Source organism: Hippoglossus hippoglossus, chromosome 8 (assembly GCF_009819705.1).
Source record: "Hippoglossus hippoglossus isolate fHipHip1 chromosome 8, fHipHip1.pri, whole genome shotgun sequence".
Lineage (NCBI taxonomy): Eukaryota > Metazoa > Chordata > Actinopteri > Pleuronectiformes > Pleuronectidae > Hippoglossus > Hippoglossus hippoglossus.
The window spans coordinates 481,750-499,368 of record NC_047158.1 but is presented as its reverse complement, the minus strand read 5'-3'; the positions used below and the strand labels follow the sequence as shown (position 1 = coordinate 499,368).

At 40.0% G+C, this 17,619-nt stretch overlaps 1 protein-coding gene across 2 annotated transcripts; it reads left to right on the top strand.

Annotated features, from left to right (window-relative positions):
* Positions 1-1,392: 1,392 nt before the first annotated feature.
* Positions 1,393-17,397, top strand: bcl2l12 (BCL2 like 12). 2 transcript variants are annotated; one of them, XM_034594542.1, is made up of 8 exons: positions 1,393-1,536; positions 3,672-3,852; positions 3,985-4,189; positions 6,356-6,572; positions 6,965-7,069; positions 13,254-13,330; positions 13,698-13,946; positions 15,452-17,397. In XM_034594542.1, the coding sequence occupies exons 2-8, from the start codon at positions 3,674-3,676 to the stop codon at positions 15,488-15,490; spliced, it is 1,071 nt and encodes a 356-aa protein (XP_034450433.1). In that variant the 5' UTR covers positions 1,393-1,536; positions 3,672-3,673; the 3' UTR covers positions 15,491-17,397. The 2 variants fall into 2 exon arrangements, with proteins under 2 accessions (XP_034450433.1, XP_034450432.1); XM_034594541.1 differs by having other exon boundaries at positions 6,338-6,572.
* Positions 17,398-17,619: the final 222 nt, after the last annotated feature.

The following is a 17,619-nucleotide window of genomic DNA, read 5'->3' as shown; positions in this document are numbered from 1 at the left end:
GTAACATTTTTCTACATCTGACTGTAGGGCTCAAATGCATAAAAACTCTCAGTGGGTTAGAGATGAAAGCTCTGTGTATGCAAAAAGAAACATGAACTTTTGGAATCACTTTTGTTAAGGCATTAGTATCAATGGTTCTCTTTTGTAAATCTCACAAATCTGTGCACAGGCTGGATACATGACTGTTCACATGTCCATAATCATTACATCTGCACATAAACAGGCTGATCTGAGAGGAGATTATATTAAAGGCTCAGTGTGTAAGATTCAGGTGAAAGGGATCTATTGGTAGAAATTGAATATATAAAATAATCCTAGTGATGTTTTCACTAGTGTGTTTCATCTAAATTGAACAAATTTTTGTTTTCTTTACTCTAGAATGGGCCCTATATATTTAAATACTTTATATTTACACCGGGGGTGGGTCCTCTCTACGGAGGCCGCCATGTTTTTTACATTAGCCCAAATTGGACAAACTAAACACCTTTTGAGTCAAACTGAAGGCTACCACAGGATTTCTTTCATGTTTGGAAGGGGAGGGTGAGGTGAGGGGTATTCAGCTGCAACATGCAACTTCACCACTAGATGTGACTAAATTCTACACACTGAACCTTTAAACATAAACCTTTAAATTGTATTATATATGAATAGCTTAGTATATGACAAATTCTGTTTTCATTGGTTTAGCATTGGACTTTTCTTGACTGAAAAAAAATCCAAGACCTTGCCAGAGAAAAACCTGATGCCAGTGAGGAACCCCCTTTGATCGTATCAAGAATGTATACAAACTGAGTCAGAGAGGTTCAGAAAAACTAGGCCTTGTAATCCAGAGTCAGTAAGAGCATCACCTTTTCCTGAGACCACTTTGCAAAGTCATACAGCAGCAGTATTTCTTGATTGGGACTGCCTGATAGAAAGTGCCACAGCTGACAGGGCTAAGAAGTCAAATGAACCATCGTGTGGTGCATACTACAAGCTACACCTGGCTTTGAGCAAATCCCATAACAGCACATTGACTATTACAACACTATATGTGTATCATTGTGTTGTTTGCTGATTATAAATGTTGGCATCCAATTACCCAATTTCACATGTCAAGGATGTAGTTGTAGTAGAGTAACACCAGAATTGTTTCAATGCATTATAAGAAGGAGCAGGTATTCAAAATGTTGCTGATTTGGTTAGCTTTTTGTGCACTTGTCCCCAATTTTATTTTATGATAAAATATGGTATTTTAGTTTTTAATTCCTTTCTCGACATAAATATTGCTACCTTCATATAACGGAAGTGATTCAAATATAACAGCCTTTCTTTAAATTTGAATTTTCTTTTGAAATTTTCAACTGTTTCCTGAAGTTTGTGAAAAGAACCAGTTCCATGTCAGAGAGAAAGCAGTCCAAGTTGGGACGGACGAGAAATGGGCCCTCCCACTGCTCTCTCTCTCTCTCTCTCTCTCTCTCTCTCTCTCTCTCACACACACACACAGGGGAGAGAAGACGTAAAATATCAAGTGGACAAGCGGAAACACACACAGAGGTAGGAAAAGTTGCCTGACTGAACTTTCCTTTTCCGTCTGTTCTTTACCTACAACTAGAGAGCGGAATGTTTCAGGCGCTTAGTGCGGACCTACCCCGATACAGTCAGGCCGGATGATCCGAGGCTTCCTGTCTGTCCGTCTGTGGGAAATACTGAGCTCATGTGGTAGAAATTCGTAGCGGAGGTGTTTCGCTCTTCCAGGTGCGGGTGTGTTGTGAGAAAAAAGCCCAGTCATGGTAGCATTCCCTGGTGGCTACAGGGGTAGACTAAAGTTATCCCACCGTCCCGTCCGGTCGGTCCCATGGCCTTTTAGTTCTGAGCACCAGTGCTTTATCCTCCACTGCTCACGTTGTTGTGTAAAAAAATATCCTAGTCTTGAGGTCCATGCCACTTGTGCTTTTGTTGTGTAACTCTTACTTGTCTCTTGTATGGGCCAACAATGTGTTTCGCTCCGTTTTGTAACGACCATGTTTCCTCCTTTTGTTGGTCACTATTGTAGTCTGAAAGGATTTATCTAGTCATTAGGACCACTATACGTGCTTTACACGATAGCTCGCATACACACAGTTTTTACACGCACACACAGCTCTACATCCTGAGCAACAGCCTCCTGACAATTAGATTGGTGGCTAGCTATTTTCTTTAAATCACATTTTTGATCCTCACATTATTTATTTAAATGATGCAAAAGTTTTAATTGGAATCATGTATGAACTTGAAAATGTCATGTTTTGAATATGGCTAAACAAGACTCAGTGTTTGTTTAATGAAAGTGCTGTCACTGTTGTGATGTACAGTATTTCAGATCTTCAAACAGCAGGAATGTTAACAGACTGGATTGTCCAGATGTATTTGTGTTTGTTTTGCTTTCATTTAGTTTTAGGCAGTAGCACCTACAACTATTTTATCACTGTTTATCTTCCTTTTCTCCAATGGTTATTTCCTTCAATAACATTTTTAGGACCTACAACAACCAATCGATGTACTGCAATTTTTCAATTGATAGATTTTAACCATATCATTCAAAAACATGCCCACAGTCATGCACCTATCAACAATGCTTTTCTGACCTCAATTTCAGTCACCACCAAGTTCAACCAGACCCAAAGTAAAAAGCCAACTCTAAGACCGTCTCCCATTGAAAACTACTGGTCAGTGTCACTACTACCTTTTAATATCCAGGGTCCAATTGCTTGTGGGTTCCACCAAAGTCTCAGATTTTCTCTCAAAATAATCTACTTGATTATGGTTCCTTCCTGCAGCAGTAAGACTGTACAACCAGCTCTGCTCCAAGTAAAACTACATGCACCACCACTATGGACTGTCACTTTAACATTTCTCAACTATGCAATATTCCCTGTACTATATTCATTTGTAAAAAATTCTGTGCAATATACTGCATATCCCGGTTTAATTACATTTATATTTTTTCTAAATATTGTTGCATATTTCTATTTCTTTATATTCCTTCACCCAAGTACTGCATGCTACTTATGTGATGCCTTCTGCTGCTGTAACATTGTAAATTTCCCCATTGCGGGACTAATAAAGAACTTCTTAATCTTAATATAGTCTAGTAAACATTCAGCTAAGTACCTCCTGACTCTCACCAACATGCTTCATGATTAATACTAACTTTCACTCAGCATGCTGCAACTGTCGCTCAGTAATGTTGCTTAGTGTGTTACATCAGAGATAAGGTCTGTCTTACTGATTAGGCTATTTGAATCTTTGTTCAGGCACTTGTTCATCTCAAGCCTGAACATCCCCCTGACAGGGCTGCCAGCATGTAAGACCACAGCAAATGGTCAAAAATGCAGCAGCATGTACTGTCTTCAACCAGCCAAAGACAGGTTTTGTCACTCTACTTCTCATGTCTTTCCACAGGCTCCCTATTGCTGCTCACATTTGAACAGCACTGGCCTACCTGAGTTCTCTCATTTGGGTGGATGAGCCTTCAGTAAAAGTATAGTTAAAATAGCATATACTATAGATTGCATGATGAGGTTCAGATTGTTGTACAACTAATGATGGTAAAAAAAAGTACATTTTACTTGTCTTTTAAATGTGGTCCTCACTTAAATGATATAGAATAAGAAAATGTTTTTGTTCATTTCTGTCTCACTTCAAGTTAGTGATGTCAGAGTCTCGAGGCCACCATTCCTCTGTCTCCTCCATCTCCTCAATCTCTTTGGTTGAGATCAAGGCTGAGACTCATCTAGTCCTCCAGGCATTTCTCCAACGGACCCTTTCTGCCCCAATGAAAGAGAGGCCTGGTAGAGTAGGTGGTGCTTACAGAGAGCCCAACAAGTACAGGTAATGTAAATTAGCCCTCTGAACTGAAACTCATCTCCATTTACCTTAAACTGAGTGATGACATGTGCTTTTTGGCTGTTCTTCAACCTTTGAACCTGCTATTCTCTATAATATCATGCTTTCCGATGCTAGCTCCAGATCACAACCAAAAGCAAAGGATGGGTGTGATTCTCAGGCTGAAGATGTCGGTTCAGCAGATGCGAAAAAGACTGGATTCAAAGACTTCATAAAGCAGTTGCCACGTCTCAACAACAAACAACGCTCTGCTAAAGATCCTAAAAGCTCACTTGACAGGGAGAGCACTGCAACATTTTCCCACATCACAGACCAAGCAGAGGTGAGGAAGTATTATTTTCTTGTGCACTATTTTCCAAGAAATTTTGTGTGTTGATTTGAAATAAATTGCAGTTCACCAGCAAGGACCATGCAACAACTAGAAGGGCACTTAGAGAGAGCATACCCCCCACCAAGGCTTAAACTTATGGTTCACCCAAAAATGATTATTATTCTACTATGCCGATTGAGGGGTGGGTGAAGTGTTTGAGTCCACAAGACACTTTTGGAGTTTCAGGGGTAAACAGTGTTGCAGCCAATTCCAATGCAATTGAAGTAACTGGTGACCACTTCTTCAGACATAAAAAAAACATAAAATGCCTCTGTACTGCTCCTGTGTCAAAGTGTCTGCAAGCGCCGACATTCAAATTCAACTCGAAACGGCATCATTTACACCATATTTTTAGCCTAAATGTTCGCTGTTATCCTCCTCCGGAGGTGTGTAACTGCATGGATCACAACCCTCCATAGGCATAGTGGTGAGTGATAATGAGTGAAGTTTTAGCCAAGTTAAAGTGCACCATCCTCCTCCACTGTAGCCACTGAAACCTATGGAAGGAACTGTGTCTGTGAAACATTTTATGGGCCTTATTCACCAATATCACCAATAAGTTTTTTCTTAAAATTGTTCTTAAGAAAGTTCCTCAGAAAATGTAAAGTCAGATTCATGACATGTAATTGTTTGCACCTTTGTTCTTTCCGTCTATGATCTGAATATCTTTAAAATATTATATAGGGCAGCAGGGCTCCATCTGATTGGCCAAATGTGTTGACATGCAGATTTTGGATGCATGGTACATGGAACACCATTTATCGTAGTTTAAACCGTCTTTTGCGATACATATATTGCTCACGTTGATATCGCAGAGCTGGAGGAGATAGCGGCACAGTAGTGTGTGCCGATGAATGAGGCTGACGAAGCTGGCTGGATGGGTGGTGCTGCTGTGGCTAGATTATAGTTATTAACACAAACAGAAAAAACATTTGGATTGAAGGAGGGTGGGACCAGGAAACAAAGGAGTAGGCGAGGAATCACACACTTCATTATCCTGAGGTTGGGCCCAAGGGACTCTTATGCTGCTGATTAAGTAAAGTCTTAAAGATGGCTAAATTTCACAGTGGTGAATTAAACAATTAAAAACGAGGATTGCTCATACAACGAGGATTGCGCAGACCTCAATGACCCACTAGCATGTTAATGACAACTTGCATCTTTAACTTAATGACTCTTAAGATAGGTAAAAACACACATACTCTTCAGCACATTCATGCTCCAGGTGATAAACCTTATGATTTAAGTTACTCCGTGGCCTTTCATCTAGCTGCATCCCTTTCAGTTATGTATTGTCAGCAATATCAACACAGCAGCTTTCTTCTCATCCATTCTTGGCTGCTAGTAATGTTTTAGGTCATTATCTTGTCGGGGGAGCCATGACCTGCACTTGAGACCAAGCTCTCTGATACTGGGCTGTAGGTTTAACTCCAGAATGTCTTGATGATCTCCTTCTGACCTGAAGAGAGTCAAGGCTTCTTGAATCATTTTCCGTGGACCCCATGCACTTTCATTCTGAATGTAAAATACAGTGGAAACAGTAGCAGCAGGTTCTTGGAGATCTGTTTTACCATTTTTCTTGGTTTCCACCAATCAAAATATCCCTCTGTTCAGTCTGGGATCAATCTTCCTCATGTAGCCAGCAGCTACATCTAGGGACGTTGTCTAGACAGTTGAGAGTGACAGTCACATGTATCTTACATTTCTTAACAGTATTTGCAGCTGTGGATACAAGTATGAAGACAATTGTAATACTAATTGAAGATAATAGTCGGTTGAAAATATCATGACAATCCACTTACTTTTCACCACTAAAAAGGGGTAAAAATAATTTTGTGTGGGTCATTTTGAGGATCTTTAGAATAAGCTAGATTTCGGCTCTTTCAGAACTTCTGGGGCACCGAACACTTTTCAGGAAGAATGAAGCTTTGTTTCAAATAGGGATGGGTACAAACACCTTTTCGCATGTGTGCATTTCCGATGTGATATCAATTGAGACGATATTAGTTTAAGTAAATTTATTACTAATGTAATGCAGAAATCCAATCTGTATTATAAATATTCATAACACACAAAATCACCACATCTTCAATGTTGAAGAAGAACATGTTCCCACAGGATGATCTTGCTATCCCGACCTCTACATCAGAAGATGATGAAAGTGAGAAGAAACCGCAGAAGAAGCTGAAGAAAGCGAAGATTAGAAAAAAGATTTCAAAGTTCATCAGGTTAAAGTTGGAGAGAGAAGACAAAGAGGGGCATGGATCCTATCCCAATAAGCCTACCACGCCAGTCCACCAAGGACTAGAACCCACCCCACCCATAATCTCTCCCAGTAAGCTCCTCCCTTACACTATAAAAATAAACAGCTTTAGCTGTAGTTGTTAATTTGTTTGGCGCTGCATCTAAATTTAAAGTATTTTTTTTTTCAATCTTTCCATTATAATAATTTGGACATCCAAAGTGTAGTTTGTATGCTAATGTTGACTGCTAAACCTAGAATCCTTAGAAAGTTTCAAAGGTGTTGTTCAAAGGGTGAAACCAGTCAGCTCAGCAGTGCAATAGTTAAATCAAAGCAAGGTAGAAAGAGCTTACTATAAAAAAGTGTCAGTCTGTGTTTTTGTGGGCATGTGAATATAGCAACTGACAAGAACAGTAGAGAGTGGACAAATTGAATAGAAAACAGGCTTCATCTGATATACTTATGTTGTTGTAATGTTGATATAGACCACCATCCTGAGTTCTATGATGAGGTAGCAGAGAAGCTGGAAAAGATTGCACAGAGGTCCACCAGTATAAAGAAACCGAGTTCTACAGCCCAGCTTTCACAAGGTAAACCCTCTACTCACACACGCACACACACACAATATTCATGATCCATGAGTTTATTGGGGAACCAAGGCCCAGGGTGTAAACTTTGCTGACCAGTTTTTGGGGGATGACTGTGTTAAAAGCAGAACTGAAGTCTACAAATAGCCGCCTCACATAACTGTTTGATGCCCCTAGGTTGTGATGGCACTCCCTGTAGTGCAGTTTGCTGAAAAGGCAAACTGTTGCTCATCCTGGTCTGGTGGAATGAAGCTCCTGATGTATGCAAGCACTAGCTTCTCAAATAACTTAATGACAATGGGTGTTAGTGCCACTGGGCGATAGTCATGTAAGCACTTCACGGTCGATTATAGGAACTGGAACTGGAAGGATTTGAGGCAAGTCAGAGCAGTAGCATGTTGTATTGAGAGGTTGAATATTTTTATAAACACCTCTGTAAACTGCCCAGCACATGCTTTCAGGACCTGTCCTGGCACACCATCTGGACCGGCTGCCTTATGTCCATTGATCTACTTTAGTGTAGCTCTCACCTGGTGGTGCTGTAGAACCTGTGTCAAGACAGGCTCCTCTCTTTGAGTGGAGAAGCAATCAAATAATTGATTAAGTAGTAAGATAAGATAGTTGGCATTGTAATCTGTCAGTGCCTTGATGCCTTTCCTCATGCTAAAGGGGTTGTGGTTAACAAATTGTTTCAACCGCAACCGCAGCCGCAGCCAGTGTGGCCTGAGCGTCAGAATGTTTCTTGGATGTTGCTTCGGAACCAACGATGACTGTGGCTCTGAGTGCTCTGGCCGGGCCTAGAGAGCTGTGCAGGTTTCCTGGGTCACTGGGACACAACCTCTGGCTGGAGAGCTGTGCAGGCGGCCTGCGTGATACCCCCAAGGCTTGGTGGTGCTGTGGCCTGCAGTGCGCACTCTGGCTCGGCCAGTGGAGCTGAGCAGACCCCTGGGTCCCTGCCCCGTCTCTCTGCGGTCTGTCTGGGGTAGTGGAGCAGTAGAGTGAAATGCAGCGATGTAGGGCTTCCCGCAGCTGCTGAAAATGCCTGTTCTGTAATGCAATATGTATTATCCTCTGCATATTTTGTAAAGTAAAAAAAAAAAAATTATGTGTACATTATTAAAGTAATAATCAAATGTTCAGTTAGTTCAGTCAGACAACTCGCGTTCAAACATTTATTGCAGCAGTAGAACAGGTTTAGTGTTTGGCGTCTAGGCTCCAACTTAATCACTCCCCCATATGATTACACAGGAATGATGGGAGTGATGAGCAAATACTTGTAACCCCCCCGTCGGAGCCTACAGGTGGATGCTGGGGTGGTGGAGGGGCTGAAGCAACTGGTAGCAATAGGGATGATGGGAAATTCCTCTCTGCTTAAATAGACAACCTGATAAGATGGGTGTGTATGATAGATGGTTGTGGAGAGTGAGGTATGTCACATGATGTATGTCACATGATGTATGTCACATGATTGGCGCAGCGCAGCTCGAGTTGGCTGCCTGAACTAGCTCGCCGGCGTCGCTCCATTTATTTTGAGTTAAGTTATTACATTGTTAATAGTAAAGTTGAGAATAATTATTACTTATCAACAAAACTCTTAATCAAAGATCTTTTTTTTTATCATCAGCTTGCCAGCATGCCAATTTCTGACTGAAACATTGCCAAACACTGATTAATCTCCTGCTTTAGAGGAAAATGCCCCACAAAATTAAATTTTTCACTTTTAGAAAAGAGGAGAGGGGCAGACGGAAAGCCACCATATGCCCTATGAGACAAATTGTGATTTGTGAATATGGGCTATACAAATAAGATTTGATCAATTGATTGATGTCCGCAAGATTGTTTGATCGCAAGGAAATTCATAAATACCAACCAAAAAAAATGCACACGTGTCCAAAAGTGTGAAAATCCCTTGCTCGCACTTGTGTGTCTAACATTGAGCTGGTGTGTCGGAGTTTTCACACACACAGTCCCCAAGCCAGCCCCGCCCCTACTCACTCACACACAAACAGACAGGGAAGCAGAGTTTAGAGAGGAGAACTCAGTAACGTAAATGAGGCAAATTACATGTAGTTCAAGAAGAGTGGCAACAAAAAGTGTGAATACAGGGTTTCCACTACCAACCGCCAATTACCGCAGATCCAGGGCAGCGGCTGCAGCTACATCGTGGATTATGATGGTGGATCGCGTTAAAGAGATTGTGATCCTGTATGGCGGATTCTGTATCGTGCTGGCTGATCGTGATAATAATGGCGGATCCTGTATCTAGCTGGCTGATTGTGATAATAATGGCGGATCCTGTATCTAGCTGGCTGATTGTGATAATAATGGCGGATCCTGTATCGTGTTGGCATCTGATAGTGGTGGTGGACCACGATTGAGGTGGCAGCTGATGGTGGATCCTAATGGCGGCAGTGGACAATGACTGTGGACTATAGTGGCTTCCGATCTTGATATATAATATTTCTCCTCAGATACTCGACCATTACTGACAATAATCCATCAATTCATTTACCTTCCATTATGCTACAAAGTGTTTATTCTAATCAATGCTGTAAATACCCTTATCTTTCTGATGTTCTCCTTTACACTTGACATCTATTGCACTTCTGTCCGTCCTGGGAGAGGGATCCCTCACATGTGGCTCTCTCTGAGGTTTCTACCTTCTTTTTACCCTGTTAAAAGGGTTTTTTCAACTCTTGTTGAGGGTTAAGGGCAGAGGATGTCACACCTTGTTAAAGCCCCATGAAACAAATTGTGATTTGTGAATATGGGCTATACAAATAAAATTTGATTGATTGATTGATTGAATTATAAACTATAAGCACCGCTGCTTCTGACCTGTTACTGTTTGTACCTTGTCAGAGTCCTCCCTCCACACTCCTGCTGACCTGTGCTCACTTTACACTTAATAAACTGCAATAAACAATAAACAGTAACACTAATCACAAGTTATTAGGACCTGAATTGTACATAAGTTTACTTTGTCTTTGTTTAAGTCGCTCGAGAGTTCACAAGACACAGGTAGACACACTCACACACACACACATACACAATCCTAGAGGAAACGCTGGCATACTAACCTAATACAATACAAACCTTAAAACTCATCTAAATCATAACCATCCCATCCTGTTTACTGAGGTGGTAACCTCATCCTGTTCTAAAATATTTTAATATTTATTCAAGAGCAATTTTTGTTAACAGAGCCAAAGAGTAATGTTTTATGTATATTATATTTTAATATTTTTAAGTCCCATTCAAATGTCAGACTGAATATTCTTAAGATGCTATAATAATTATAAAAATGATAATTATAATAATATAATTTATCACAATATTTTCCAGGACGATATATGGTCCAACTAAATTTGTTATTGTTATTTGTAATTACCTTAATATTTTTAAATGATGCACCAAGTTAGAGGTTTACACAAATCCAAGCAAGATTGTACAATCAAATATCCTTAACTGAATTGATATCGAATCGAAACCTTGTGAATTGCAAACAAATCGATTTGGGAAATTAGTGGCGATACCCAAAACACCTAAATGAAAAAGTTTGGCGCACCAGTGCAACCAATGTAAGAAGTAAGTCGGGAGCCCCGGTGTGATATGTGTTTATAAAAATTCAAATGACCCTTGATAGAAAAAAGGTTCTCCACCTCTGCTCAAAGGCCAAGCAATATATCTTTTGATGTTTTTAGTTAATTTGAGTATCATGCTGTCATACTGAAATGTCATTCTCCCTATTATAGTCTATAGACCACCAAAATATTGCCCACATTTTTAATCTCACCTCTCTGAGCTCCTATTTATTTATCATCAGCTCTAATATTGATATTAATGGAGCAACTCATATCTGTGGTTATACCTTAGACCTTGTCATTCCAATTGGACTATCAATAAGGGATATGTACGGTGGCCCTGAGAGCTCAACGCACTGCAACTTAAGAAAACACATGCAAGTGGACAAAACACAAAGTAAGAAAACATCTTCATCAATTTCACAACACAACACATTACAGAAACGCGCTGCAAATACAGAAATGCGCAGCAAATACAGAAATGCGCAGCAAATACAGAAACGCGCTGCAAATACAGAAAACGACAACAGAAGTGTTTCCAGAGGACAGTTAAAAGTGATGGACACGTCCGCTTGTTGTTGCTGCCGCAGTTTGGAGTTGTTAAAGTCGGTGTCCGTCAGTGAGTTTTTGTGTTACCTGTGGCAGCAGTGTCCATCACTTTTAGCTGTCCTCTGGAAACACTTCCGTTGTCGTTTTCTGTAGTTGCTGCGTGTTTCTGTATTTGCTGCGCATTTCTGTATTTGCAGCGCGTTTCTGTAATGTGTTGTGTTGTGTTGTGAAATTGATGAAGATGTTTTCTTACTTTGCTTGTGTTTTGTCCACTTGCATGTGTTTTCTTCAGTTGCAGTGCGTTGAGCTCTCAGGGCCACCGTAGATATGGTTCTGTCTGTCAATGTGTGATCATAACAGTGTCTCTCCTTGTGCAGCATTGTAAGTATAGACACACTGTGAAAAACAGCTTAAAGGGAAAATTCACCCAAAAATTTAAATTCCCTCATTATCTACTCATTTATATTTTTTCAGCTTCTACATCTTTCACCTAATACATTCCCATAATCTTTCCTGCGCGGTTGTCCGTCCGTCTGTCCCACTGGCTGTCCCATTCCTGTGAACACGATATCTCAAGAAAGCCTTTGGGGAATTTCTTTAAATATTTACACTCACAAAGCACATTATTTGGCTTGTGAATGTGATATCTCTATAACGCCATCAAGGAATCTTTTCACATTTGGCATAAAGATTCCCTTGCATTCAAGAATTAATTGATTAGATTTTCATAGCCAAAGGTCGAAGGTCAAGGTCACGGTGGCCTCACAAATTATATTCATGTTTATCTTGAATTATTTCTTGAAATTTGGCACAAACAATGACTTAGACTCAAAGATGAACTGATAAAATGATGGTGGTCGATGGTCAAAAGGTCAAGGTCGAATGACCATGCGTTGTTTATTAAACACAATATATTAGAAACGCCCAAAGGAAATTTCATTATATCTGGCAGAAACATCCACTTGAACTCAAGGATGACCTGAATAGAATTTTGTGGTCAAAGCTCAAGGTCACTGTGACCTCACAAAGCACATTTTTTCGTCATGTGAATGCGATATCTCTGGAATGCCTGTCACTTCTCTATTATCACATTTGGCACAGACATGTTTTGTGTAATACGTTTGATACTAAGTCGAAGCAAAGACACAAATTTCGTATCTCTTGCCCTTGAAATATTTTAACTCGCGCAAATTCTTTGCGCGAGTTAAAATAGTGGATGTGTCCTACGGGGAAATGCCTTTTAGGCAGCCACATGTTGTGGAGCAGGTATTTTGTTTAAAACCTCAGTAAGACCTCAGTACTGCATGTCTACTGCGTACTGAAACTCCGTATTGAAACTCCGTACTGAAACTCAGGACTTACTCCTACATTGGCCGACTGTCCTGCTAAAACCTGAACAAACATGAAGACGGTGTAACTTAACGTTCAGAAACATCCTGTTGTAACCGATTGTGAATATGTGGCTGGTCTTCTATAGCTGTATCCAAACATAACAACGTGACTTTCAGCTGTGTTTACCAGAGAGATCGTCAATGCGCCAGAATGAGATCGGTGATAGGCCTGGTCACTCAAAGTGCAGTCAGCCAATCAGAGGAGGGGCTCATAAATAATTACCAGAGAGAGGCAGAAGAGAGGACATGGAAATACACATTGCAGCAGTTTTTTCAACTTTAAACCACTGATATATCATCTTATGTTCTAGAGATGCTTTTATCAAGGGGGAGAACAATAAATGTGAAAACACATGATACTTGCAGTACTGAGGTCTCACTGAGGTCTTAAACAAAATGCCTGCTCCACAACATGTGGCTGCCTAAAAGGCATTTCCGATTAGGACACATACACTAGAAAGCCAGAAAAAGATTCATGATTTCTTACCCAAACTGGATTACCAGGTTTGTGTTTCATCTTTTCACTGGTACCTGTAGCCACAGACTGACACTGGATAGTAGGCTTTTTATCACAGCTAAAACTGACCTACAGAGGAAACACACTAACTAAGAGCTGTATGACTCACTGTCAATGACTGTAAAGTTTGTGTCTCTTTCTTTTAGAAGTGTGTGACAAAGAGGCAGTTGTGCAGCAGCTTGTTCAGGTGCTCTGTTTGGAGGGAGATTCTATCAACACCAAGGTAGGCAGTGGTTCTGTTTTGTTTTTTAAATGTATTTTTTGGGGGCTTTTTATCACCTTTAATGGATAGGACAGATTAAACTTGTGAAAGGGGGATAGAGAGAGTGGGGGAGGACATGCATACATGGCCGTTGGGGCGGCAGCTCTACCAGGTGAGCTATACGCCGCCACGCTCTTTATTTTTTAAGAAGTGACATTTGACCCACAAACTCTGTATACTGCATTCAAATTGAGCTGAAAGGATGTTTTATAGAAAAAGATATTGATGGGACATCATATGTTGGTGGCCACTATAACAATATAGGGGAAACATTGTAGAAACACAGACCTACAGGAGAGTTTATTGCTAAATGCACATCTTTTTACAGATCCAGTCAGACCCTTTCCTGCGCTCCAGCTTTGCTCGTCTTTCTTATGCATCATTTGCCAAGCTTCTAGACAGTGTGAGTCAGGTATCTGAGGCCCCGCCATCGGCTAGTCCAACACTGCGACGCATGGCTGTCACCATGGAGGTATCACGGCGGATAGTGACAGCCACTGGAACAATGCGCATGCAGGGCTATGCAGAGTGCTACATGGAGACCTTTGCACCCTGGGTAAAGAGTCATGGAGGATGGGTGAGTGATTAAAAACACATCTAACTTCCATTATTCCACCATAGACATATCTCATAATTGAGGGTTAAATAATTCCCCAGGCCTGCCTGAACAAATTCAGGATGGGTAAAATGCTAAGGCAATGGTGGTTACAATTATATAGTAAATTATCTAATTGTAAATTTCCACAGTACTTATTCTGCTGTTATTAATTACTTTTTTCAAATTAATTTTTTACAGTTTTTACTGGTTTAATTACTAATTCAATCATATAAATGCTCATAGATTTTTATCTGGTCCCTTGTTTTTAATGACTGGCATACTCACAGACCTGCTGCCTCTGAATTTTAGCACCCACAACCAAATTTCATTTTATCCCTGTTCAGCTGGATAGATGGATCGTAAGTCACGCTCATTTATACAGCGCTGCTGTATGAGGTGCTTTTTTTGATCACACACCATTCATGTAAAGTGGCAATTTTGGGTTCAGTATCTTGACTAAGGACACTTCGGAATGCAGACTGGAGACCTTCTGGTTAGTGGACGACCCCCTCTACTTCTTGAGCCACAGTTGCCCAAGCATATAAAGGTTGAATAAGGAGAGGACATAGAATAGAGCTTTGAGGGAGTGAGATATGTGGAATCCATGTGGTATTTTGTGTTTTTATCAGTGATGTAGCTATTCAATTGTTGATGAATGAACTCAATTGTTGATGAATGAACTCAATGATTCTGTAAGGTTACAGATTGACCTATAGTTGATAAGTGAATTTAGGTAGTTATTTTATAGTTTAGAGGTTTTTTTAAGTGACCTGATAGGGATCATGCAGTGGGAAACAATCTATTTTTGTTTGTGAACAATTTACTATTGTCATTATTTCGTCTCCTAAAACAAATAAATAGTGATTTAGAAAAGAATGCTGGAATTGGATCAAGCGGCTTGGTGGAGGACTTGAGTTGACTTGCAACAACAGAAAGATACATGCAAGTTACTGCAGAGAAATGTTTTGAGGTACACCCTGGATAAGATGCCAATCTATCACAGGGGTGACATACAGAGACACACACAATCCTAACCTTACCAAAACCTTCTTGCTATGGGGCAACAGTGCTAACCACTGCACCACTCAAAACGAGTAATAACTGATATTTAAAAATATCCTCTGATGTTGATCTTGTCCTCTGAAGATGCTTTAAAGTCTGTGATCTTTTTAACCTTTAAGCTATGAATACTTATTTTTGAGAGTTGCCATCACCCATCACCAACTGCACTCCTACCACTGCAGTTTAAATAAGTGGGTTACCAAATCATATCACATTTTGCAGAAAAAACTAAAATCAGGAAACGGATTGCTGCATAAATCTTACTAGTAACAGAGGGAGTAGAAATAGCAAGATTGTTTGAGATGGGAAATTATTTTATTAGTAGGGACAGTTAAACACCATCTTGACATCAAATGCCCATGATTTTACCTTTATTTTTCTCTGTTACTTTATGCTACATAACTTCTTTATTTCTTTTTCAGGAGAATGTAGATTTGGAGGAGCCTGTAGAATATGACTGAGTTCTAAAACCTATCAAGTGTTTTTTCCAACGAACCACTGGTCAACACTGAATTCTGGATCATCACATCAAAGTAAGCAATGGAAAAACCTCATCTGAGCTGTGACAAGATCAGTTTCCAGAGGCCTCGTTGATTCATGATGGTCTGGGATCAGAACGCACTGTCACGTCAAGTTCCTGATTTGACATGGTCAGAAAATAGAAGCTATTTGTTGTTAATGATACGTTTTTTTTTAATTAAAATACCTATTATTCAGTTTGAAAGTGATAGATGCTTTTTAATGTTTAATGTGTTTGAAGTTTTTTGTAGCATTTTATTCTCTTATTGTGTCAGTGATTTAATTGTCACTACACCTTGCCACACTTGTTTCAGGTCTTTCTAGAAATTAACATCAGTATCTTAAACGGACACCATGAAGCAGACTCCTGTATTGATATCACAAAGGCGACTCTTAATTAAAGACTTTCAAAAACATATTGAACAAAAGTAAAAATTATAAACTCAGTTACAATTTTTTTTTTTATTGTAACAAAATGTTATGTGCAAGATTAATTTGCAGACTAATTTAAGATGATTAATTTTTAGTGCATTTCTATGGCTAATTGGGTAATAAGAGCGGCAGGTAGAACGGCCACATGCACCCTGACCCCTTCCATTTCCCAAAGGACATGTCACTTCCTTCTGCACTGCAGTTCTCAATGATACAACCCCTCTTTCTTGGCCTTGGGAGGGAGTAGACAGTCATATTGCCTCACTGTTGTGGAAAATCTGCTGATCAATGGTCAACTCACTGGAGACAGTATTACCTGACTACGCAGTTTCATATCTGTTGTGTCTAGAGAGTGAAGCAGCTCTGTCCTTTGACCTTGGCCATGGCTCCCGCACCTCCCCAAACAGGACAGACAGCTGCAATACGTCTCAAGGAGGAGACAGTGTCTCCAAAAATCCATAACACTCACAAGCTGCTTTACTGAGAGGGTACTGGGTACACAGAGGTTTGTTTAATACTTTAGGCACCTGGATCAATCAGTTGGTAGTGCATTAACAAGAAGATGATCCCTCAGCTGATTCATGCACATAAACAGCCACTTTTTTATTGTTGATGTTGTTTGTTAGTTTGTTTGTTTGTCAGCAGAAACAAGCTGTGAACACAAACTCTGTATCCCCTCTGTATTTGGTGTCCACCACCTCCTGAAGGAAATATCTGTCTCTTCAGCTGATAAATGCTCCACTATGTTCACTGCTGTCTGCTGTTTGATGCCGAGTGGACATAGCCTCAGGGAGTTTTTTTTCAGTTGTTTCTCAAAAGACAACTGCTGCTGCCAAGTACGACACTATAAAACAAGTTAGAATTAAGCAGAAGAGTAAAGTTGTGGTCTTCCCCAGATTAAAATGATAACTCTGTCAGTTCACTACCACTGTGTCATTTTACAATAACACATTGTTTTCACATCCTCAACTGATAAATTGCAAAGGCAAAGTCTATTATCTAATAAACAACAAAGGGTTGCCCTGCCACCAAATCTCAATTTTCCTGATTAAAACAATCTGTCACTGTCAAGTTCATTGACCCACAGGTCTATTTGAAACACCACTGTACACACTGTTAAGTTTACATGTTTACATGTTACATGTTTACATCATTTATGTTTGATGGAGTCAAGTCAAATAATATGAACAACTGTTTATTTTATATTGTTTTTAATATATTTTATATTAACTCTCAGGCAGAGGATGCACAAAGGGTGGAGTGCAGGGATGTGATGTGACATGTTTTTTGGACTCCCTTTGATCCTTCATAAACCAGATGCAACCCTGCATGGCTTTAAAAGAGTAGGAAAGAAAGCAGACCAGTGCAATATCTTCTCATTAACAAGAGATATAGGAAAATGGGGCAGGGAGGGAAACAAAAATAACGGAAGTGAGAAATGTTTCAGTTCAAATCAACTAGACACAACCAATCTCAAGAATTCTATGTTTTAATGAAATGGGGACTATTTAATAGAACCAGGGATTATTGTAATGACAGACTTGCTCTGTTGACCTGCACTAACAACACCTGCATTCAGTGTCTTAAAATGTTTGACAAGTGTATCCATGATAAGGCATGAGGTACTCAACCTAACACC